Here is a 24,428-nt window from a genome sequence, read left to right on the forward strand (position 1 = left end):
AGTTACTGGTAGAATATGAGCCTCCAGCTACCTCTGAAGTGAGCATTACAAACCAAAATAATCCAGAGAAAAGAAATTCAAACATGTCAAGTTCTGGAAAAACAAGTTCCACCTTGGATTCTACCTTGCAGTTCCACTACACAAGAACTTACCAATCATAAATGCCTGTTGGTACTTATGAACTCAGATTGAACCAACAGGTAGGCACAGATTCCCCATTATGTTATCACAACAGAAAAGCGTTCATGGTGTTGGGGTACCTTAAGACGGATGAGGTCCTGTTGCATGTCCTGCAAGTGTGAGGTCTGCTGTTTAACGATTCTGCTTCCTCTGTTCCACGTAATCTTTTTCTGTAGGTTGTTCTCCCACTACAAATCATAACAGAGCATTTATCAGGGCACAAACAAAGGAGGTAAGCAGGGAGGAACAGATTAATGAGAGGCAGCGGTAACACTGGAGTTTAATTATGTTGTGGCTTTTTTACTTGGGCAAACTGCATGATATTAACGTTTCTTCCATTTAGATCGTAAGGTCTTTGAATTATACTTACATTGCATCTATGACACCTTAGACTCAAGACATAGAGAACTTCCCAGTGTCAGAGTAGAAATATTGTGTATCTTTTTCTCCCTTTTAACCTTTGGTTTCTATTATAGCTATTATAGACAGATAACTTTGAAGTTAGCGCTGACTTTATATAATGAAGGATACAGCGACAAAGTGTTTTCATTTTTCATTGATATGTGATGCTCTACAAAAGTTAATAAGACTCCTCAAATTTTTGTACTTGTCTTAAAAGCTGATCATAGTAAATGTAGCTGTAGAACTGTAACATTTTTATCTATTTGCTCCACCTGCTGGTGCATATTCTGTTTAAAGCAGTCTTTAGAAGCCTAAATGTATTAAAAATTTGGCTAAAGATGTACACAAGAGACACACTTGACTAAGCTGAACTTATGTAATGTACTAATTAAATCCAGTCTGATCCCAACATTCTCAGTCAAAAGAAAGGCCAATGGAAGCACAGACTTCAGGAAACATGACCCATAGCTCAGTTTTTGACACTGCCATTCATTTTTATTGTGACAATAACCCAGTGACAGTCATCATTTTCCATCATCTATTATTCTTCTCCAAAAAATGTTTTTCTCTTCCACATGGGCATCTCTCTACAAAACTGATTTGTCTCCTTAATTTTCCAAGATCAATTTCTGTTTGGACAATTAGTGCAAGAGAAACACCCTGTTTCTTCAGCCCATTTAATTGTTCTCTGCTAAGAGATAGAAAAAAAACCCACCACACCACTATGATCAACAAGCACTCTTTATAAGAAGTTTTACATGAGCTTAGATTTCTTTCCATTCCATTCCATCTATTGATCAGATTAAAAAAAAATTATTTTTTTTAAATGTTTTGCAAGGAAATAGTAACAACATCCCCATAAAAAACCAAACAAACACCAAAAAACAAAACACACACATAATTTCTAGGCTATGACATTTTCCAATAATGCCCCAGGGCAGAAGTAGCTTTCCATCCCTTCTTCCCTTCCCACATTAGAAACAGACAATACAAAAGAAAACAACCGTCTCTGCTCCCCCCAACCTAAAATCCCCCCCCCCCAAAAAAAAATCCACTTTGTTATTGGAAATTTTTTATATTATTTTGGGGTTCCCTAATCTAACCAGGTTAAGCAGGAACTAAGGTTTGTCACATTACCACCAGGTTTTCTGGGGCTGAACTGGTACTTTTTGATGACTGAAAAATTATAACTTGCTTTAAGTTCTGTATTATTATTTTGATATTTTTCTGTACAATAACTGATAGTTTGCAGCAGATTGATTGCAGACCACTTGACTGGAGTTGGCGAGAATATCTGGTGTGCAAAAGACCCTGAAATTACCATACAGACATCATAGGGACTGAAGAGAAAAGTTGTTCTGGCATTGAATAAACAGCAAAGAAAACCAACACTGACAGGAAATGGGTAGAAGTGTTGAAGAACTGGAGTATATTTTGATTTTTATTTCTTTTTTTAAATAAATCCAAAGTACATACATACCTTCTTCCTAGACTAGCCAGTCTATCCAGTTTATGTGGCTAATCTGCCTAACTGACCAGACTATCAAGAGTAACTGGTTTAGCATAATAATAACATAGATTATTTAATGGCAACAAAGGAAATTAAACAAAATTATAGAGTAAGAGTGAGATGCATCAGAAATATATCACTAGAGAACTTTTTTTTTTAAATGGAGAAAGTTTTCTTTAACAATATCTTATCAAGTGAATAATCAGAACCTTACATACACTGAAAACATGGCTCTTGTGCTATGAATTATTGATTATACATTAAACAATCAACAAATCCTCATGTAAAACAGTGTAAAACAAAACATGTAAAACAAACTGTAGTGTTTCAGCAAAATAATTTATGATATTTCAGCAGCCTTTCACTAAACCATAATTTTAGCTTATACAATGATTAAATTATATTTGTGCAAATTCATTTTTCATAATGCATTTTTAAAAAACAACACATTTCAACACTAATTGTTTAACCAGAAAAAGGACAGACATGTTGATTAACTGAAATAAAAATACATCTTAAGGGGAATTAAAAACAAACCAGTATATTTGTTGCAATCAGACAGTCACACATTAGTCAATGTAATCCAGAGTACATTGCTGGTTTCACTAAAAGAGTAACTGTATATACTAATTTTAGGGCATAATTGTAACAAAGAATGTTACAACAGTATTAATTTATAGATATTTCTCTCTTGCTCATGGTCAGTAAATTCATAAGCTCAGTTCCAGCTACTGAGGCTTAAAGCTAAGCATCTAAAATTTCACAGTTCACATTATCAGTGTTGTTTTATCCATTTCTTTAACTACTAGAAATTTTTTTGTGGTAAAAGTCAACATTCATATGGTTTAAGAAAGGCAGTACATATGTGCTTTCAATTTAAGTAGATACAGCAGCCCATTTTAACATTAAGAAACAAATATAGATGAAACATTGCCTCCTCCATCCCAATTCATTTATAAACAAAATAATGAAACTAATTAATTATTTACAGAGATTTACATAGTATTCAACACAACTAAGCATTTAGAAATTCTAGCATTTTTTAGAACTTGCTTAAACCTCCAGCTCCCAGACAACATCCTGCATTTTTAGAACCTACTCTGAATGATTTCTGGTTTCAGTGGACTTGAACAGGAGTGGGCAAGAGCAACACTATTGTCCACATCACTATGCCACCACACAACCTCCACTCTATTCCACTTCATTTGGCCAGCTTAAAACCTCAGTAAGAAGAGAACGTAAAATGTATCAGCTAAAGGAGGCTTTTTGTTACTCTGCTTTTAAAACCAAGACAATCTGTTCATTTCTATCATACAGTTCAAAAACAGAGATACAGGTTTGCAACGTAAACTTTTCTGCACTGCCTAAAAGATACCCTTCCTTTTATCTTTAAAAGAATATTCAGGAGATAAAACAACTCTTACATACCCACTAGGAGGAAAGGAAGGTCAAAAGTAAGAGGACCTAATTTTGGTTTCCCAACAAAGCAGATGCACAGTAATATTTTATATTTTGATGTGCACATAACTACTTGCCAAGGACCTCTGACATACGAATTAAGTTTACAATTAGATTGTGACAAATACAACATCTGAAAGTCTTATGATTTACATAAATGAAAATCTCAAATGTAAAAAGCTTAATAGGATCATTCATTATAGTATTACATCACTAGGGAACATGCCTCAACATCTGTGCTGACAGATTTTATGCAACTTCAGCAGAGGCTACATGGTTGAAACAGGAAGAAATCAGTGCCTAATTTGATTGTATTTTTCACTTTTTTTTTTTCCAATGTTATGAATGTCACATAGAGTAACAATCAGCTTAGTTCTCAAAAAACCTGACAAAACTATATTTAAATAACAAAAAAAAATCCCAACCCAACAACAACAAAAAAATCCACAAAACAAACCCCACCAAACACAACCCTAACACGCTGCAGTCTTGATCCTAGACCTCAAGCGTAGGCTGAATTGTCTCTTTCATGGCACTTAGGACCTGTGTTTCTAAGACTTTTGAAGATCCTCTGTGACATAAACATGACTTTGCAGTACTCTTGTTACCCTTGGCTTACACTTGGCTTTAATTATGTCTTATTTGGCTAAGCAATTCTGTATGAAAATTCTACTGTGCATTTTGTTTTATTGACTTTGTAATGAGATGCCTGGATTGACCTCCGATCTTGCTATGACATGAGGGGTTTGGAATTAGTTTAAGTGTTTGGTTAAAGAAAAGTCATTTCAAAGACATTAGACATTTTTGGCAATGTTTCTGAAAGCTGCAATTCAAAAGAAATTGTCAAGCATGTGGGAATTCACAGCTGATGACCTCTGTCTCATACCTTCCCCATAAAATATTCTGCTTAACACATGGGAACTATCCCTGAACATGGCAGTTTTTTCTAACCATGGAACAAACCAACACATTTTAATTTAAACAGTGTAAAAGGAGTTTAAAAAGTAATTGCAGAGATAAGCTCAGAATAATCTTAAGTCTTGTAAATTTAAGAAAGAAAGAAGTTGCTTAAAATACATCTAAGGAAGTACTCCTGTGAATTCATCGTTTTCACCTGAGTTCTACTTGCCTGACTCCTCATTCCCACTCACCCAGAAAGAAATATGACATTTAAAGAAAAACTAGTCATCTTCATCACCATCTGATTTAACAACCACTTCACATTTCAGCTTTCACAGACTCTATTAGCAAGCCAATGAAAAACAAACAAAAATCACTGCCTTAATTCAGTTTACTTCTAAAAGCATATACACTTGCCTTTTTGTTAATGAACTAGCTGTTACACCAACCTGCTCATTTTCTTTATTTGTAAATTCAATGGAACTATCTTCATATGTGTAAAGTAATTGCACTGTGAAATTTACAGGAACAGTGTTTTAAATAAATTAAACCAGACTTTTTGTTGCAAATAGTTTTCTGAAACATCTTCATAATAACAAGCCTAGAATTAATTTAATGCATTTGGTGTTACTGTAAGTATGTATCCAAATATTTAATATATAGACAGTGATTTTCAATTAAAAAAAATTAATCATATTGTAAGGAGGAGATTCTTACATCAAATGTATCTGTACACGGAATACAATAGTAGCTATACATACACTTGCATTGTATTTGTATTTCTAAAATAATAATTTAAATAAAATAAAGAAAAAATCAAGCTTCTTTGAAATGGCCATCATGAGTGTCATGCAATAAGAATATTTGAGAGTGTAATCAGTTTATTCAAGTGGCTGTATTAGGAACATAATTTCTGATAATACTGAAAGAAAAAAGTCTTTAAAATTCAAAACTGTCTAGTCTCACGTGCCTAGAATTGGATACTGGCACCTAAACCACTGCCTGGATTCACTTTTGAAAGCCTAGTAACTTAGGTGTGCACAAGCTGAAATCTACAGGGACTGTAAGCTTACAGTTGCAGTATACATCTAAGAAAACATTGTCTTGTGAGCAGCATGCTGAGAAATACTTGAAGGCTAAGTACATCTCACTCAAACTGCTAAAGAGGTGACATTTATTGAACAAAGCATTCATTATGATACAGGTTTATTAAAAATATTAGCAAATGCATTCTAGTCCCATGGTAAACATTTTCAGTAGAAATGTATCTGCTTACGTGAATTAACGTAATATCCTACAATCTATTTGCACAGAAAGAAAGTTATGGCAAACAAGAAAGTGAGTTCATGAAACTTATCCAACATTGAGATACCAGCCTCAGATTTATGCGGGTTACTTACAAAAATACGATTAATCTTTTTAATATCAATATTATTATATTATAAAATCATATCCAGATCGTGTTCACATAAGGAGCAAATTAATACCTTCATAGACATAAAACCCTTGAGTCAGACTAAAATAAATTATCTACAGGTTAAGAAAGAAAGAAGTCTTTAAGTTATGCTTGGTGAAATATTCATTGCAATATTGTTTGAGCACCTCCCTTGAAAATCTTCTGAGTCTACTCAGAAGTTTAAGACATATCAGTTATAAATTAAAGAAAAAAACAGTTGAGGAAAAAAAAATCTAGCACATGTGATTGCAAGTATGAAATACTGGCTCTTTAGAAATATGTGGAAGTTTTGTCTTATTTCAAAAGGGCTAAGATTATACTACAGATTAATTGGCTACTTCCCCCTGCCCCTGCCGCATACAAGACAGTACAATCCACTGCAAAATCCAACAGGCAGTCTAGCATTTTTCCCAAGGCACACAGTTTGCATCTTTCCTAAAGATTAGTCTCACCTTTATAATGAAAGAAGACTAGTGATGTCCTGTCAGAATTTGCCCTCTCTCTAAATCTGTAATTTTTGAAGATAAATCAGGTATAGGACATTTTTGCTTTTTTACCAGGCTACTTCAGATATACCTCTTACTCCACATAAGATGAATTAAAAAAAAACCACAACACTCTTGGGGAGGGAAGAGGGGGGAACAGACAGACACGGTAAGATCTTTTTGGTGGAGAATTTTGATCTTGTAAAAACAAATGAATATACAGATAACTTGGATTTAGACAGCCTTCTGAAGTGTCTGTAGTGCAAATATTACAGAAATGTAATAACTTCTGATCACAGAACCAGAAGTTCAAACTGATTCATCTGTTTTCATTGTTAAAGCTAAGTGAAATTTGGAGAGGACTACTGGGTCAAGGTAGATCAAAGATGATCTTGTCATAAATGTAGGGTTATTAACAAAAATCTTCTAAAAATGACCTGATAGGTCCATTGAAATAATAAGACATCCAAATAATAGCTCTGCAGTGTCAATTTTTTAAGTCACAGTCTTCTGTCAAAGGTTGTCTTCCGATACTAGCTTGCATTCTCATACTGGTTTTGATTTTCTTATTCTTGGCGATGCTCCACCTTCTAATTTTGCTGCTCCATTGACAAAGGTAGCTGTAATTTTAATTTAAAGTACAGTAAACAAACACAATTTTGCTTCACATGAAAAAATATAGAAACTAGACGGGAGGGTGGAAAATCAAAAAAAGCTTAAATATTTGCTTCAGTTGAAATTAACTTGGAGTTAGGTATGTAAAATGTTTAAGAACTTTGTACAAAGTCGACATGAACAGGAATCAGACAAAAGTTGCTTCTAAGTCTAGTTTCCTGTCTCCAGGAGTGACAGATGTTTCACAAGGAGTATTAGAAATAGGGCAAATACAGAGTGGTTCTACCAACATAATTTTTTTCCATTTCTACGGGAACCTTAGTGACTGCCTGAGGTCTAACTTGCATTTAGACCATTGTTTTATTAGCCACTGACAGACTGAACCCCAGAAATTAAATCTCAATCTATGCTCTTGCAGAACTTACTTCTACAAATTCTCTGTATTTTATGTCCTTCTTGTGTTTGTTTTAAACATGCTACTACATTAAAGTTGTCTATTCTTATGAGGAATAGCAAACAGTAATTTGCTATTTACCTGCTCAAAATCACTTAAGGTTTTAGAACTCTATAGTGTCTCCTATAAGAGATTTTTTGAGCTAGGTGGTAGTTAGTGTCTCCTTTACTGTCATCTTTTTCTGTATCTTTCTGGCAATAGCCTAAGTCTTTTCAGATGGGGTCATCGACATGGCATACAATTTTGGGGATGTAGATACACACACGGATTTATACAATGGATGGTACATTCTAGCTGAGGGGTTTTTTTGGATTGCTTTTTTTATTGCAAGAAGAAATTGTCCTGATGTTTGCAGGAAAAAACCCATTGATTTAAAATCTTTCACAAGACAAATAGTAGTTTGAATTCCATTGTTGCATATGTATAACTAGGCTTCCTTTTCCCTCCCTCCATAATATGCGTTACTTTGAGTAGCTTAGAAATTTAGAAATTGCATTGCAAATTAGGAATTTGCCATTTTTTACTTATTCCATATTTGCAAGATCTTTCTGCAACTCTCTGCTCTAAGAAATTCAGAATAATTTTGTTTGTAGACTTCATTACCTCAACAGTTTGTTTATGAATATGTCAGCACAGAAACCTGTTGAGCCCTGTTGGTAAGCTCTCTTCAGAGTGCCAATTGACCATTCTTATATTTTGAATAATTACTAATTAACTAAGTATTAATCAATGTCTCTTCTTCTGTGACATCTTAGTTTAACCGAGATCTTAGTTTAGTTGTTCTCCATTACTTCTTAAATAATTTTTACAGATTCCTTAGGATTTTTTTCCTATTATACAGCATTCTTAGTATTACACCAGTAAGGCATGTGCTATCCTAGACAGTCTGCCATTTCACACTTACTAGCTTTGTCTGTCATTAGCATAAGAAGATCAGGCCACAGCATGAAGAGAAGCTGCAACAGGACAGATGGAACAAAGCAGTATATGAAGGGTTTATGGTACACTTAACTTCTAGTCCTTCTTTTGTCAATTAAATCTGAACTTGATTATTTTGGCTACATAATTCTCCACACCTAACGACCTCAAATATATATTCTTGTCCTATACTGTTGGGATCCTATGCCAATCATGCCTAACCACTGTACAGACACATTAACTGCAAACGAGTCTGAATTTTCACCTTAAGAGCTGGGGGACAAGAGGAGTCTATTTACCTTCAAGTAGACTAAAGAAATTACTTACGGCTAATGCCTGCAACTAAACTACTGGCTTCAGTCAAACTCAAGCTCTCCTTCAGAATACTTCTACAACTGTGAATACTTTTGCAATTTGAAGCAAGATAAACTAATAAACAATGTACAACATCTTTCCACATATGCAGTCAGAAAGCTATAATGCCTATGCTATTCTTTGGTTTGCCCAGTTGAAGCAAACATGAAGTCAAACTACAGTATCACTTCTGCTATTCCAAACTGTAATCATCTTGGGAACTTAAGAATTGCACTAATTTCATAAAACAACACAGAGAGGCAATGAATTTGGAAATTATACAATGTCATTTAATTAAAAGCCTTTCTCCGTTAGTTGTCCTTTGCCAGCTACTATGATGTTCCTTTGGAGTTCTTTTTCAGTGGGTTTGATGTTCTTTACATGATGTGCCTTTATATAGAAGAACAAACAGACTTAATTTTAATGGTCTGAAACATAATAGAAGCAGAATTTATGAATTACAGTAGGGATTTCAGATGATACTTTCTTTTTTCTGATGTTAAATAAAAAAAAATTTTAGCAGCATTGTAAAAGACTGATTTAAAATGGAAAGAAGACCCTGGAATCATTAAGCCTAGTTTCATGAAATATTCCTTGCATTTAGATTAACATAGAGGTCAGTGAATAATCCTGAAGATTACCCAGGGCTAACACTTAATACAGTTAGCACTCTGTGTGCTGTCCTGTTAGCAATATGGAATTAGAGAATAACATGCCCTAACATTTGAAGAAGCTATTATCTATATTCTCTGCATGTCAAAAGACAGATGTTTTTGCTCTTTTACAGAAAGGAAAGATATAAGATGATACATCTGGTATAAAAAACATTTGGCTTAGAAACAACTTTAAAAAAATATTACGCTACTGACCTCTGTTTGGTTCCTTTTTTGTTCGTTTGTTCTTAGTGTTAGTTATTTTTTTCTTTGGAATCTGGTTCTTAACATGCTCTCTCCATTTCTTCAGCTGAAAATTTATAAATTTCCACATCATCCAGGCCTGTGTTAGACAAACAGCACCCAGGCAGCCAATCCTAATAAGATTTGAGATTTTGGAGACAGTTAGAGAAAAGTTTCAGTTAACCATTAACAGACTACAAATCTGTACCTATTTTATTTTTGCTCCAAAAGTCTACTATTGAAACAATTAAAATCTTCATACCATGGGAAACCAGATGTATCAGAAGGCTTTACCCAAGACGAGGTGTGTCACACCAGAAGTAAATGGAAATCATATGTAAGTATATTGCTAGAAGCAATCACGTTTATCAAGGAGCTGAGGAGGACCACAGCTTTCAATGGCCAATAGGAAATTGTGTCATTGAGGCCCCTTCTGCAAAGCAATCTATGAATGACAAATCATGTAGACAAAATCCCTCCCACATGCTTGACTACAGGCATAAAGTTATAAGGGTGAATGTTAAAGTGATGAGCTTATGCTGAAAAAGTAATAAAATTTTAAAATCAACAAGCAAAAATAAAAGATATACAAAAAAATATCCTAGGAAGGCACCAAACAAATAATTAGTTAAAAAAAATGGGTATTAATATGGCCAAATGATACTTTGTCCAGTATAGACATAGGAAAAGTAAAAAAAAAAAGTTTAATGAGATTATTATCCCAGGCTTTTTGGATAGTTATCAACAATTCATGAAAAAAAGTTTCTTTTTCCTTTCTTTCTATTTCCCATAAATTCTGTTCTATTACTTTTGTGAAAAGACAACAGAAAAGAGAACAAAATTTCCCTTCCCTTCCCTTAAATATTCAAGAGGAAGACATCACCTGGGGAAATTCTTCAAAACACATTATCATCCTGGATTGTTTTATTAAAAGATATTTTGAAATGCCACATTATACAAGCATGAATGTCTACTAGCCTTGTTATACCTCACAGGGAGTACATTGAAGTTTCCGTCTGCTATGGAAAAACCTGGATTCTCTACTCTTGCCAGACCAAATCCAAATGTGAGGACAGATAAAGTTAAGGTCAAAAGACGCACCATTACGAAAAGTAAAGCCCAAATGGTAAATCTGAAAACAAAATAATGAAATTAATGTGCTTTCTCTTTTTAGTCCATTTCTTTTCAATAAAGTCAAGCGTACAAAGAACTTTACAGTAAAATTCTCCCAGCAACGATAGGGAAATGTCCACGGAGGAGACCAATAATTACAGAAAAACTTGGTCATCTGCAAACATTCAGCCCTGCCTCATTACACGATCCTTTGACTAGAAAGCGCAATGAAGTAAAAAGATGCATCTCAAGTTGGCATTCATGCTGCAAGCCATTTATAAGTAATGGTGATGCTATAAAGCCAGAAAGCTGACCTTAAAAGGTATAATATACATTTATTAAACAGTTGGAAGGTCAAGACAATATATGTAATTTAACAGCCAGACATTTATAGAACGAGAAGGTAATCAGACAGCTAGTAAGTAACAAATGACAGTATTTCACATTATAGCTAACAGAGAAAGATGCCATCCTGCAGATTTTCAGCATTTAGAAGTTTTTGCTATAGGATGTGGACAAAAACCATGAAGAACAGTTTTATTAAGCTGACAATATTTAATTTAGAAAATTGGTATTATTACCGCCATTACATAAAGAATTCTATAGGAAAAAGACTTCATATTGTGTGACTGATGAATGGATTAAAAGAGATACTACCGATGTGAAAAAAGTGTATTTCCAAAATTTCCATTTAAAAAAAAAAAAATACTTCAGCTTGTTCAACTGGTTTCAAGCTTAAAGAAAATATACTTCAAATCTCTCACAGTATAAGCAAGTCTGCTTAAAAAGCAACGCTCTTCACACCTTCTTCCAAAAAAAGATTTTGAGAAAAGCTACAGTGTCTGCATGTAGAACGGTAAGAAGAAATAATAAATTCTGAGCTAGGAAAAATACCTAGTATTTGACATTGTGTTGTTTCTTTACATTATAAGTGCTACATGTTATAATAGAAATAAAATGCCCCAAATACTTCTGCAATTCATCAGTTATGAAAATCAATTTCCATTTCCAGTTATTTAAACTGTGGTAATATTGCACATGGTATAACTGATTTCCAGTCAAAGAAAGACATAGTTGCTTATCTGGCCATTAGATTCTTCATAAGACATGAAAATATGTTCTCCTAATCAGTATATTTAGCCTTGCTTTTGGAGGGCATATAATGAAAAGCAGATAAGCTCATAGCTCCAAAAACCTCACAATTAAATAATGACATACAAGTGAAAGATGAGCTTTCTCCCACTTTCCCTATTTGCATCAGTAAACATTGATTTTTTGCAACAACATTCAGCATATCCATTTAAAACGTTAGCTTTAAGGAGCAACACAAATGAATCTTGTGAGAAGACCAGAAAGAGCAGCAACATTACACTGCCTCAAGGGAGGCTGCCTATATATAAGGCATGAAAGTAAGCAAGGCATTCATGATAATCTCTTCCAGCTGGGCAGTCACTCAGAAAAGGAAGAAAGAATAAGACACAAGAACACATAAATGGGACAAGGCTGCTTTATTCAAATTGAAACCTCCAAAAGTCTTCACATTCAAATGGTGAAATGTACCCAATCCTTCCTAGCATGCCTCACAGTTAAGTACCTCAGTTCCTCATCTCCTTCATTCTCAAATGCATTACTTTTGTATCCATTAATTCTCAGAATAGATGAGAATCTTACTCAAGAGATGTGTAATTGAAGATGTCTCAAAACGTGTAGTTGATAAGATATTACCTCCTCTGTTGTATAGTTACTTCCCTTTCTCACCTTACCAAAAGGAGAGAGACCTGCAGGACCTTACAGGGAATGCTGCTTTTATTACTTCTTCAATTAACTGTTTTTAAAAACTAGTGTCCCTACATACAAACATTTATGAACATTTAAGCAAACAGACAACTTACAGAATCAGAAGCCAATACATAGATATCCGAGATGGAACTTTAGCATCAGCAAAGCTGAAGCACAGAAAAGCTTCAGCAAAACTTTACGTTGATGATCATGAAGTGGTGTATTTGCTTCCTTGACTCTATGTAATGACAGTGACTTGCTTGTGAATCCAAAGCAGGTAATAGTGGACACTGAACAAGTGATGTTTGCTACCTGGGTACCTTTACATACATGCAAATTCATTTATACACAATTAGTAAGCAAAGTTCTGAATTTAATTAACACATGCAAGATTTACCCTTTTTGTTTGTTTTCATCACTGAAGTAGAAAAGACGTGAGGCATGAAAAATGAGTTCCACTAAATAGTGAGGTACCATCAGAATTAGCCCCAAATGCTGCAAACTATAAAACAGAAAAGTTAGAAGTTTTAATGAAATTATGAAGAAAATAGAGCTATCTATTCAAAATGGACATGAGAATACTTACTTCAATATATAGGCACCAGAGATATGAGCAATGTAAAGGCAAATATAACATAGCTGCCTTGGAATATCTTCCTAAAATTAGAGAAGTTATAATAAATGCTGTTACAGTTTAACTATATTGTCCAAAGAAAAAAATCATATCATTCATTAGGTTTTATTATTTTTCACACTACTGTATAAATTTCTGGAAAGACTATCTGAATCAAAAACTAGAGACCACCTAGACTAAATTAGATAGGAAATGCAAGCAATTAAAAATATAAATAGTATATAAATAACTGAATATACAAATATATATGTGTAGATATTTATATAGTCAATATAAACAAATATATTAATATGAATAATTGGAAAGAATAGATATTTAATTAACTGTACTGACAACTTCTCTTCATACCTTTCGGATCTTTTGGAAATATAGCTCTGGCAGTGCATGAAGCCAATAGGCTATCTGGCAAATGTAGAAGAATTTTACCTGAAAACTAAACAAGAATTCAGGTTAAGAAAAACACAAAATAAGTTTTCAAGCTTTCAACAAAAGATACAGGATTTTATTTCATTATCTTAAATTAATTCATTCTGACTCATTATAGTTTATGATTCCTAAATCACAGGAACTGCAAATACAAAACAACTCTGTGGTGACGGTTTTTTGAATTAGCATCCATAATCTTCTTGACAGCAAGTTCTGAATCACCTTTTGAGATAGTAGGAAAGAAAAACCACCAAAAAACCTAACACAGAGAAACAGTTTATCCTGTGCGCAGCGGAACTCCCTTCCTAAAAAATGCATATTATCCCCCTTCCCTCTGTCACACTAGTGGTTCCCTAAAATTTGGGGTGGTTAAATATTCAGTGATTAGAAGTATCAGATTTTTTCAAATTGAAAATAGAACACTTACAGCATACGAGAATGGGGATAATCTTTCCACAGTGAGGCTGGGTTCACCATGAATTCTTCCTAAAGAAAAAGGCCATTGATTTAAGGACCTTCTTAATACTTTAAGTCTATTTTTTAAATAAAAACAGGAAATAGAGTGACTGACTTACTGCATTCAAAATACTTGCTCCCCATACAAATGAAAACAAGTAGAAAAATGCTAGTTGTCCCGATTCATTGAATTTGCTGTGCTTTGTTTTTGACAAATGCAGGCGTCTATTAATTTTCTAGAAACAAAAAGAAGATCAATAAATGTAATTTCTAAAACAAGAAAGCTATTTGGGAGTTAGTGGTCACTCCTAAATTTTTTATTTTTTTTTTTTCTTCTCAAATCTCCCATTCCTCAATCAAAATACATAGCTCCCACCATTTAAGACCTTGATTAGCACTTTGTATTACAATTAGCTTCAATAAGACTTGCCACTATGGTAAAGTTCACATGCAAAATATTCAGATAATGTATTCAGACAAGTTTTTTCCCCATAATCAAAGTCATATTGCTAAATTTTTCAAATCTCTTTGCACACTTAAAAACCATTTGAGCTTCTGTGGCTCAGATGACCTATTTGTGAAGACATTCTAAGACCATTCAGTAATAGATGGTCTTCACAATAGCTTTAACAAATTCATTTTACTTTGCAACTGAGTTGGTGTAAAAGAGCACACAATGAAGTTTGAGCTCCCTCTTTGAGGCGAAGCTCGTCTGACAAACAGAAATCTACCACTGCAGCAATTTTCATTTTTGATCTTCTGAATGTATCTCATTAATCTAATGCAGCAGGCCTCATTCACAGATATTTTGAGTAGGGCATGAACATTTAATGTCTGTTTTTACAGAAAGATATGTTATATTGATTGAAAGAAAGATTCAGTGGTTTATACCATTAATAAATTGAGGAAATATCACTATAAAAATATCATAGAATCATTTAGGTTGGAAAAGACCCTTAGGATCATCAAGTCCAACCATTAACCTAACACTACCAAGTCCACCACTAAACCAAGGTCTATTTGCATTTTTGTCAAAGAACAAAAGGATCAATCATAACAGGGCTTCTAAATGCTAAACAATTCCTTGTACCATGGCTTACACTTACCGTGAAGAAAAACACTTAGCAACTGATGGCTAAAAATAACATGTTTATAAAAGTAAATTATATCCCAGTAAGAAACTTACATCTAATATATACTCCTGGATTACAGCATGCAGATTAATAGCTACGAGCATGTAGAAGAAGATTGTGGCAATGTCTTTTGGACCATAGTCATAAAAATGAAATTGCTCACTGTTGTCATCTAAAAGAAAAAAAAAAAGTGTATTTTTACATTCTTATGAAGGAGTACTCTGTGCAACTGAGAAAGGGCAACAGTGACCATTGTTCTTGGAAGTTATGTTAAATTGATACAGGATACTAGTTATAAGTCTCATGTTTTTGAAAATTACTTTTTATGCTCGATTAGATAACTTGGATCTTCTTTTCCTTCAATACAGTGATACAGTTACAAGTCTAGAACAAACTACTGAGAGCAGAATACACTGAGCTGTAGCTTCAATCCATTTCTTTCATCTAGGCCATCCAAAAAAAAAAAAAAGAGGGGGGAAAAAAAAAAAAAACCAACAACACACCAACACCCTATCTTCTATACTTTGGTAAAGACCAAATGAGATTCCATCTTAAGAAGCATGACTATATGTAGTAAAAAAGAAACTATATAGTGAGGATAGTATCCCTAGCAGTTCAACACATTGGTAAGTAACAACTTCCCCAGAATTAGTAATATGTTCCTATAAATCAAGAACAAAATTGCCAAAAAGAAAAAACCAAAAAACAAACCCACATTCACACTGTTACAAAAATACTTCAAGTGTTTGTATTTACCATGTTTAAGTGTGGGAGAACTTACAAATGACATTCAATTAAAAAAGCATGTGTCAGGAGCAGCAGACCTACGGAAACCTTATTTTGCAGGGATGTCTCTCCTCTGGCCCACAAACACCTATTACAATCACCTCACTTTTCTTTATGCATCTGAAACACTGCAATGGAAAAGAAAGAACTTGTACTACAATTAATCAAGAGCCACACTCACCCTGATTTACAAGCTAGCATGTCTTAACACTTAATTCTTCTGCTTTCACTTAAGAGAGGGCATTAATTTGGATGTCTCTTATCTATAGAGCCTCCGCTTTTCATAAACATCAAGTAATTTTTTTATCTTTAAGACTTCCACCCTTTATCAAACTCTGTTTGTGTTGTCCAAATGCAAAACAGCAGAAATACAGACATCAAACAACTTTTTTTTCCTAAAGCAAACTAGGCTAGAAGGTGTCAAGGAAGCAATTACTGCTTCCTGTAACATGAACAGTACATTAAGGTCCTAAGGCACAGGACATCCATGTAACTCTAAGTGTCAGATGTCCTATTTCTATGTTTGAAAGCAGCTTGTGATATAATTAATGAACAAATAATTGCATAACAAATGCTATTTCTGCCTGGTCCCTAGCACTGTTTTTCAAAATGGACCTTCACTAGCAATATATTCATTGTTTTCAGAGGGCCAGAGTTGAGACTTCAAAATTGCTCGTGCAGAACTCATCCACACTTCCTATTAAAACTAAAGCTATACTTTGTTCATTCCACTCTATATATATACATACATACACATGCATGCACCAAACACTACCAAGAAGTTGCATCACAGGCACTTCATAACTGACACATGGATTTTACTTTTGTCTCCACTATAGGAGATTTCTACTTGATGCTGCTCAAATATCAGTAAAACAGAAATCCACTGACTGTGTACACCTCAAGTATTCAACATTAAACATCTCAGGAAACATTTGCAAAAATGATATATGTTCATTACTGCAAGCAAAGTTGATCAATACATTATTTTGAACATATTAAATACAGTCAGGGTGCTATATTATTTGGAACAGTCATAGCACAGAGGTCTCAAGTTTGGAAGTCAAGATTAGAACAAAAGTCTTAGATTTTGCTAATTTCTCTGGACTTTAGTTCCCCATCTGGAATAATTCTACCACAGTACCTATTTTTTCCAAGACATTGTACAGATTTATTCCTGGAAAGAATTGAAAGTAATCAATACTATTAAGACAAATTAAGTTATTTAATAAGGAAATTCCACTAGCTGCTTACCACTCTTGTATATAGTACAGCATGTACAAAAGATTAAAAAAAGGAAATATTTTTGGGGAAAAAAAGAATCAGTACTTTTTCCCTTTGTTATTTAAAAAGCATGATTGAACCAGCAACATCAGTTACTTGATAATAATAATGTGGTATTTTTGAAATATAAACCACAAATCCATTACTAATGACATAAGAAATCATGAATAAGCAACAGATATATAGAAGAGTACCAAAATATTCTGTTACTTAATAACTCCTGTTGATTGTATCAGAAACTGGAAAGAATGCATGCTTTTCACATTAAAATGGAAGTTAGTAGCAGTGTTAACTCTGGGAAAAATAACTTGGTGTTATTCACAAGCAACAAAGAAAACACTAGAATGTTTCAGTGAATATAGGATTAGTAAATCCAAAAGCAGACAGACAAATATGAGAGTTCTACTATATTATAGAAGTGAATTGGAGTCTTGGGGGGGGAGGAGGAGGGGGAAAGTAATTTTTAATAGTTGAGCTCTTGCATTACAAGAGAAAAAAATATATATTTGATTTAATCTCACCAGTGGTATAGGTGACATTGTACTGCACAGCAATAAAGATGATGGCATACTTGGCTGGGACCTAAAATTCAAAGAGAAACAAGGAAAAAGTATCAGATTTTTCAAACAAGCTAGACTATAAACACCCAAAACTAGAAGATTATGCCATCAACAAATGTTCTGCTACACATGATTTAAATCAAAGAGGTCCCAAAAGTGTTATTCATCTCCCACAAACGTGGAGGCTCACCTTGTTGCAAATCCTTTAACATTTGCTGCATAGGGTCAGGACTTGAATTATGTCCTTTCAGCAAAGGATCAAATTACTCACTGTTCCACTAAATAACATTTTAAAGTGTTTAGAAGTGTAAATGGCTTTCATTTATTTCAAAAGTTAAAAGACTCTCTAAATTAAATCAGATGGAAAGTTTCACCTAACTTTGCAAGATACTCAAAAAAGCGATGTTCCAGCTAAGTGTCCATATAAATAAACAGAGTATTCAAAATATCATAGTAGAATTATAAGATTCATCAATTTCTTCTATGATAAATGAGGCATTTTCTAAAAATTACAGTACAATCAAAGTAACCAATGGTATACTTCTATGTTACTTTTTCTCCAGTGGAAAAATTAGGGGTTTTTGAAAACAAACAAAAATCCCCCAACACTTTCAGCCATCCCTACCTCTTCCAAATGTCCTCCCATTCCCATGCTGTAGTATACTTAGCCCTCAGCTGTAACAGTGAAACTGTTTTTAATGTGGATTACTGTATGACCCTACAACCGAGCGATAAGAGGTAAATATGTTTGCTTAGTTTAGTTGAAAACATTTCATTATCTGGTTTGCACAACTTCAAAAACAAACAGTTGTGCTGATGTAACTGGAAGAGTTGTAAACTATAACACAGGGATATAGGTGGAAGGGAAAAAAAAAATTGTTCCGTTGCTGAAAAAAAAAAAGTGATATGGAATTATGTCCTACGCCGCCAATAGCAAATACATTTATTATGTTTGCAAGCCCTCGGTTATCTAGTTCATAAATCAGAGAAGTACAACAGGCATAATCTGAAAACTGATGTAAAAAAAACCAAACACACACATTCTTGTATCTTTTACGCCTTCTCTTAAACTGATCTTCATAGATACAACTTAAAGGAATATAAACTAAAAAAAGAAAGCTATTTTCCTCAGATGTTACACCATCTAATTTCTGAAAGAGTAACTAAGAACATTTAGGAGTAAATAAAACAAGCATTAATTTATGCAGCTACAAAGTAAGCAAGAGGCACAACAACGCCAAAGAAGATCCTCTGTAGCAAGAAAAGGGAGGAGAAGGCAAATCGCTTCAGTATACTGGGAGTGCACCTGTGAAATTAAGCAGTAGAGGAGTTGTAATACTGAAGAGTGCTTTTAAGAAGAATTCTCATTAAGGAAAACAAAAGTACCAATTTTTCTGGCATACAAAATTGCCTTTCAGACACTGCAGTTCTATGAACAATTTAACCTTTTGTAAGCCAGCACTACCATCAAAAGGAGCAATTATGCCTTTTTCTTTACTGCCAGTTGCTTCTTGTCTCTGTCCCACATTTGTGCCATCAAAAGTAGTGGTGTGGTGAATTGGACAGGAAAATTATACAAGTTAAAACTGACCCAGCAAAACAGGAGGGAGGAGAAAACCCTATTAATCTTAACACAGATTAATTTCCTAATATGCTGCACTGCTCAGCTACAGAAGTTCTTTTGTGTGCTTGATGGGGAAAATAAGCAGCCAGAGCACCAACACCAACTTATAATGCCCATGGAACAAGAGTGTGAAAAATTAATTGCCAACTGCTCCAGGAAAGACAGGGAAAATATAGATAGTTACATAGGTATCGATGTCATCAGCACCTAACTAAAACAAACACGCTTGCTTTCAGTAAGTCATCACTCAGGACCCACAGCAACAGTCTCCCTTGTAGAAGGGCATTCAGACAGCACCACGTAACTTCCAGCAGACCCCTTCATTAGGGAGCTTTCCTGAGAATAAGCTTTTTTTATGCTCTTTGGGAGAAGAGGGTGGTAAGAATCTTTGCTAGAGCCCAGCAAGTTAGCTTTTCTGTTTGTCCGTGAAGCACACAACATAATACTACAAGCATTTCACTCTGCTGGAAGTATGGGAGCCCCATTAAGTGGCATTATGTGGTAAGATAGCCACAGATACAAGGATGGTGTAAATTGTTCTAGGAGGAAAGAAATCGTATGAAATTCTCTGAGATGATACTAGAAGCTTAAAAAGAAACAGAAATACTAAAAGAAAGTTTCTTTAGAAGACAAGGCCCACTCTTGTCAAGAAAAGGAGTAGGATTTGGCACATAAAAGACTATAAATATTCTCAGAGAAGGAAGAATAAAGAAAATAACAGTTAGCACACTAAGATTTAACTGCTACTTTTCAGTATGTTATAATCAGAGTGAATCTCCTACACACATCTATAGACCTCATAATAATCAGCAAAGTTAAGGTATGGGAAAGTATAATTAAGGTGGATAAACAACCTTACATGTAAGAATTCCCCTTAAAGAAATTCTTATAATTGAATTTATGACATCCTAATGCTCATTTGTAATCTTAACATACTTATTGTTTTGTCTCACGGATATGGGCAATTGAATGCCACCTAGAAAAAGAAAGTGCTGTATTTACCATAGTACTATGTAAGCCCAAGCAAATCATTCAATAGGTAGTCAACTGTGAAAAGTTTCCTTTACACATTCTTTAGTTTCTTAGTGTATAACCTATGGTACTATGGGCTAGATTTGGAAACCCGTCATTGACAGATGCATCTGAAATCACAGTAAGCATAAAATGCTGTGAAAAGCACTGATTAAAAAAAAAAGTTGTCTTTCAGTGCTTCAAACTTAAAGCCTAAAAATAATTTCACTTTAATACGAAGAGGAAATCAAGACCAAAAAAAAATAGACATAACAGCTGTGTAGGCAAGTTCAGTAACACTTACGAAGCACTCTATATAGAATCATGATAAATGTCACCAAAATTTACTGGAAAAACATCAGTAGTTTTATTTGTTTGGCAGACTGGATTACCCATTATAAAGATGGTATAAGACCTAGACAGTGAACCACAGAAATATAGATTTCATTCAAATAACTCCAGTATGCTTTTCTGCAGTGAATGAGGCAGAGGTGTAATACAGAGGTCTAACCTGTTACACAGCACCACTGTTCCTCTGCATAATACATGAAAGGTGTCTTAATCAAAAAAGTAATTTTTGCATCAAAAAGGAGATGCAGATGTTTAAATTATACAATAAGTATAATAGTATATATTCAAACAAGCACAATAAAAGCATATCACACGCTACACTAGAGTCTAGTCTGCATTTGAACTTTTAGAATTATGCTGACTAGAAGTGAGATAATTTGCTAATTATCCTTGGATGTAACTAACTAACTCACTCATTTGCCTCTTAAAGAAATCACCTTCATCAAAATAATAACACTCACCCTAGGGGAGCTGCACAGTCCCTTCCATATCTGTAGAGTTACAGAAATACAACTTCTGTGGCCTATACAAAGCCTGAGTTAAGACAAATGGAATTCAGAAGTGGAACTCCAGAAAACATACTTGTTTTTAACAGCAAAAAGACAAAGAGCAATATCTTTTAAAAAATACCATATATAAAGATACATAAAAAGTTCCATTTGGGATCCCAAACTGGGTTTACTTTATCCCAGGTGCAGACATTTACTTTCTTTCTTAAAGCCTTTATCACCTGAGTTGTCAAGCCCCTAGCTATTTTTTTTATCCCAAGATTGAGTTCTGCATTTAATGTATTAACTTTTATGACTAACTCCCCATCAATGACACAACTTATTATACCTCAACACTGCATTTGTTCACCACTTAGAAGGAAATTATCTGGCCATCACAACTGCTTTCTCTACTTTATTTCTGTCCAGTATCCTTGACGTTGTCAGAAGTGAGTCAAGATATATTATAAACAAAAAAGGACAGAACATCTAAATGTAAGTATTTTATCTCAGAATTTAACAGTACTTTTCATTTAAAATGATCTGGGTTTTAATCTTATCCAACTGATGGGAAGTGCTGAAATATTTCAGTAAAGTATTTAAGTTGTAATAACAAGAATATTTCAGTAAAGCATAAGTTGTCTATCCAGAATTTAAACTTTATTTACCAAGCCTTATGCCATACTCAACATCAACATAAAATATTCAATGTAGCCACACACACACAGCTTTTGTCCCAAAAATGGGAAAAAGGTGCCTAATCCATCACCCCAGAAACTAATAAGCAGCTTGCACATGGAAATAAACTTTATGATAACTTTCAAATACAAAGGCAACGAGGAATTCAGAAGTTAAACTGAGACTGTCTAATCCCACATTTTTCTTCAGATTATCCATTGCTAGGGAGCTGAGCTAACGACAGCAATGGACTGAGCAGTGGCGCAAAAGGGTGACTAGCAGTTTTTAACTACCATCTGGTTAAGCATGTTCAAAACAACAGAGACTGTCTGAAACCCTCTTTATAACAGCGTTCCTAACTGCTTTGCCATGTAGACTTTTGAACACAGGGGAAAAGAAAAAAAGAAAAAAGTAAATAGACACAACAAAGAAACATAAAACGACTGCTCTAGGCAAGGGGACTTGAGGACCTCTATAACTCATGAGACTGGAACTGAGTAAGAGGGAGCTTAAAAGGGAGGGTGCTAGGAATGAAACAGGCAGAGATGAAGAAAAACCGGATGAGAAAAAAAGAGCAGCAATCTGACAGAAGAGGATAAGAGAGGAGGTTGCATAGTGAGAGCTGGCAAAGACAACTCAGTAGAGAAGGCACTGGGGACTATGTGAGCTGAGTCAGGACAGAGAGAAATGAAACTTGCTGCACTCAGAAGACAGCCGAGACACGGAGAGGAGGGTGCCCGAGCAGGGTGTCACGGAGTTAGGCCACAGGGTTGAGAAGAAACAGGGACATAACCCTGCAGGGAAGAAGGGGAAAGGCAGACCGAGACGGAGGGGGTGGGGGCAGAACTGCTTGGCAGCGAGGCTGATGCGAACAGGAGGGATGTACTGGGGAAGCTCCAGAGCGGGAAGCCAAGGGCGCCGAGGCTGCCCCACAGCCAGACCAGATGCTGCTCGACTCGGCAACCACCGGCCCCCTCGCCCCCTCACGCCGCCCAGTACCTCAAACACGAGCCCCAGCAGGAGGCCCATCACCAGGCAGGACGCGGTATCCGCATGGTTCTGAATGACGAACTCGTGGCTTAGCACTGCCGGGCTCTTGTTTTTCCTGCGGAACCTCATAGCGGTGACAGCTCCCAGGCCTGGGCAGCCCCGCTGAGAAGAGTGGCACCTCTCCCCGCTCCCCTACAGCCTTCACCTCACGCAAGGTAAACACCGCCGGCCCAAAATACCCACCCCCTTCCGAGTTTCGGCCCATCAAACTTAAAAGCGCTTATGATTGGCAGTCCTGACAACTAATGGCTAGGCGGTCTGGAAGAGCGGTTTCTAAGGAGGCGGTGCTTCGGAGGCAGTTGAGCACTTGCGGCGGGAGACGAGGACCGATTTGAGTGACACAGGCTCCTGCCAATCCTGTATGCGGGTGGGTGGGGCTTGCTCGGAAGGCCGCCGCGGACCGTAGTGGGTGGGGTTTGGTTCGTGCCGGAGGCGGGCTAGGCGCTGAGGAGCTTCCCGCCAGCAGAGGCTCAGCGGAGCGAGCGCCTTCGGTTCGGTTCGATCCGGTCTGGCTTCCGTGGAGGCTGTGCTCGCCGCAGCTCCAGTGGCGGCCAGGTAGCTCTGCTCTCGTTAAGGCTGCGAGGCATGTTGGTCGGTCCGCTCTCTCCATGAGTCCCAGGATTGCGGCCCGCCTAGGTGGTGGGAAGCGGCTCCTCATCATCCCCTTCTAGAGTTGAGCCGTGCTCACTCACCTACGGCCAGACAAAAGCGGAAAAGCTGTTGAGAAACTCCCTTTTTCTTTTTTTCCCCCCATTAAAATGGAGAGAAATGGGATTCAGAGTGCTTTGAAGTCCTTAAAATGTGGACATTTGGCTATCTGCTGGCTCTAGCTGCAATTCAGGGAGAAAGCCATATCAATTTATCAAAAAACTATCAGTGAAGGAAAGGGTGAAGGCCAGAGGGTGGCATGGCATCCCAGAGAACAGCGTTGGAAGAGAAAATAAAAATTAGGTTCCATCTGGCAACCGAGTGTCTCCCCTGCTGTACTGACTGTGGCCTCAGCTGATTCCAGTGAAGAGAGGATCCCCTGGGATCCAGTTGCCAAATAGGACCTAAAATTCAGTTCAGCTGTAAAGTAGTTTTGCTACCTGTTGATTATTAAATATTTATTGCTCACTGAAACAATTTTTTAGTATGCCTGAATTTGCTTTCTGTTAAATGTTCTGCTTAGTTGTTGAGTTTGGCTATGCTCGTACTCCTTTTCCCACCCTTATTTTGAGTTTCAGGCTAATATATTCAGAAACTGTATTTTACATTTGAAATTAAGAATTGCTACAGAGCACAGGTGCTATTTGGGGCATCCCTTTGGCAAGCAACTGCCATGTGTGTTCTTTTTCTCAACTGAAAAGAGGAATTAAAAATAAAATACTTGTAGTAAGTTGTTTACAAATCATGGGTGATTTTTTTTTATGAAAAAGAAACAATAA

The 24,428-nt window shown here is 35.6% G+C and overlaps 1 protein-coding gene across 1 annotated transcript; it reads right to left on the reverse strand.

The window, feature by feature from the left end:
* Positions 1–1,659: 1,659 nt before the first annotated feature.
* On the reverse strand, positions 1,660–23,170 carry LOC140659592 (translocating chain-associated membrane protein 1-like). The gene is made up of 11 exons (XM_072879409.1): positions 22,951–23,170; positions 17,761–17,821; positions 15,223–15,341; positions 14,156–14,272; positions 14,008–14,066; positions 13,503–13,587; positions 13,107–13,177; positions 12,918–13,022; positions 10,617–10,760; positions 9,602–9,762; positions 1,660–7,011 (listed from the first exon to the last, which is right to left on the reverse strand). Exons 1-11 carry the CDS (start codon positions 23,068–23,070, stop codon positions 6,938–6,940), a joined length of 1,116 nt encoding a protein of 371 aa, XP_072735510.1. The 5' UTR covers positions 23,071–23,170; the 3' UTR covers positions 1,660–6,937.
* Between the last annotated feature and the right edge of the window lie 1,258 nt (positions 23,171–24,428).

This window comes from Ciconia boyciana, chromosome 14, assembly GCF_034638445.1.
Source record: "Ciconia boyciana chromosome 14, ASM3463844v1, whole genome shotgun sequence".
NCBI lineage: Eukaryota > Metazoa > Chordata > Aves > Ciconiiformes > Ciconiidae > Ciconia > Ciconia boyciana.

Bases quoted from the DNA above. Each gene is read 5' to 3' on its own strand.
- LOC140659592 (XM_072879409.1), bottom strand. From the start codon at position 23,070: ATGAGGTTCCGCAGGAAAAACAAGAGCCCGGCAGTGCTAAGCCACGAG. The intron at 15,342-17,760 runs GTGAGATTAAAT...TTTTTCTTTTAG, and splicing joins CAATGTCACCTATACCACTG to ATGACAACAGTGAGCAATTT. The intron at 14,273-15,222 runs GTAAGTTTCTTA...TTTTGTTTCTAG, and splicing joins TCCAGGAGTATATATTAGAT to AAAATTAATAGACGCCTGCA.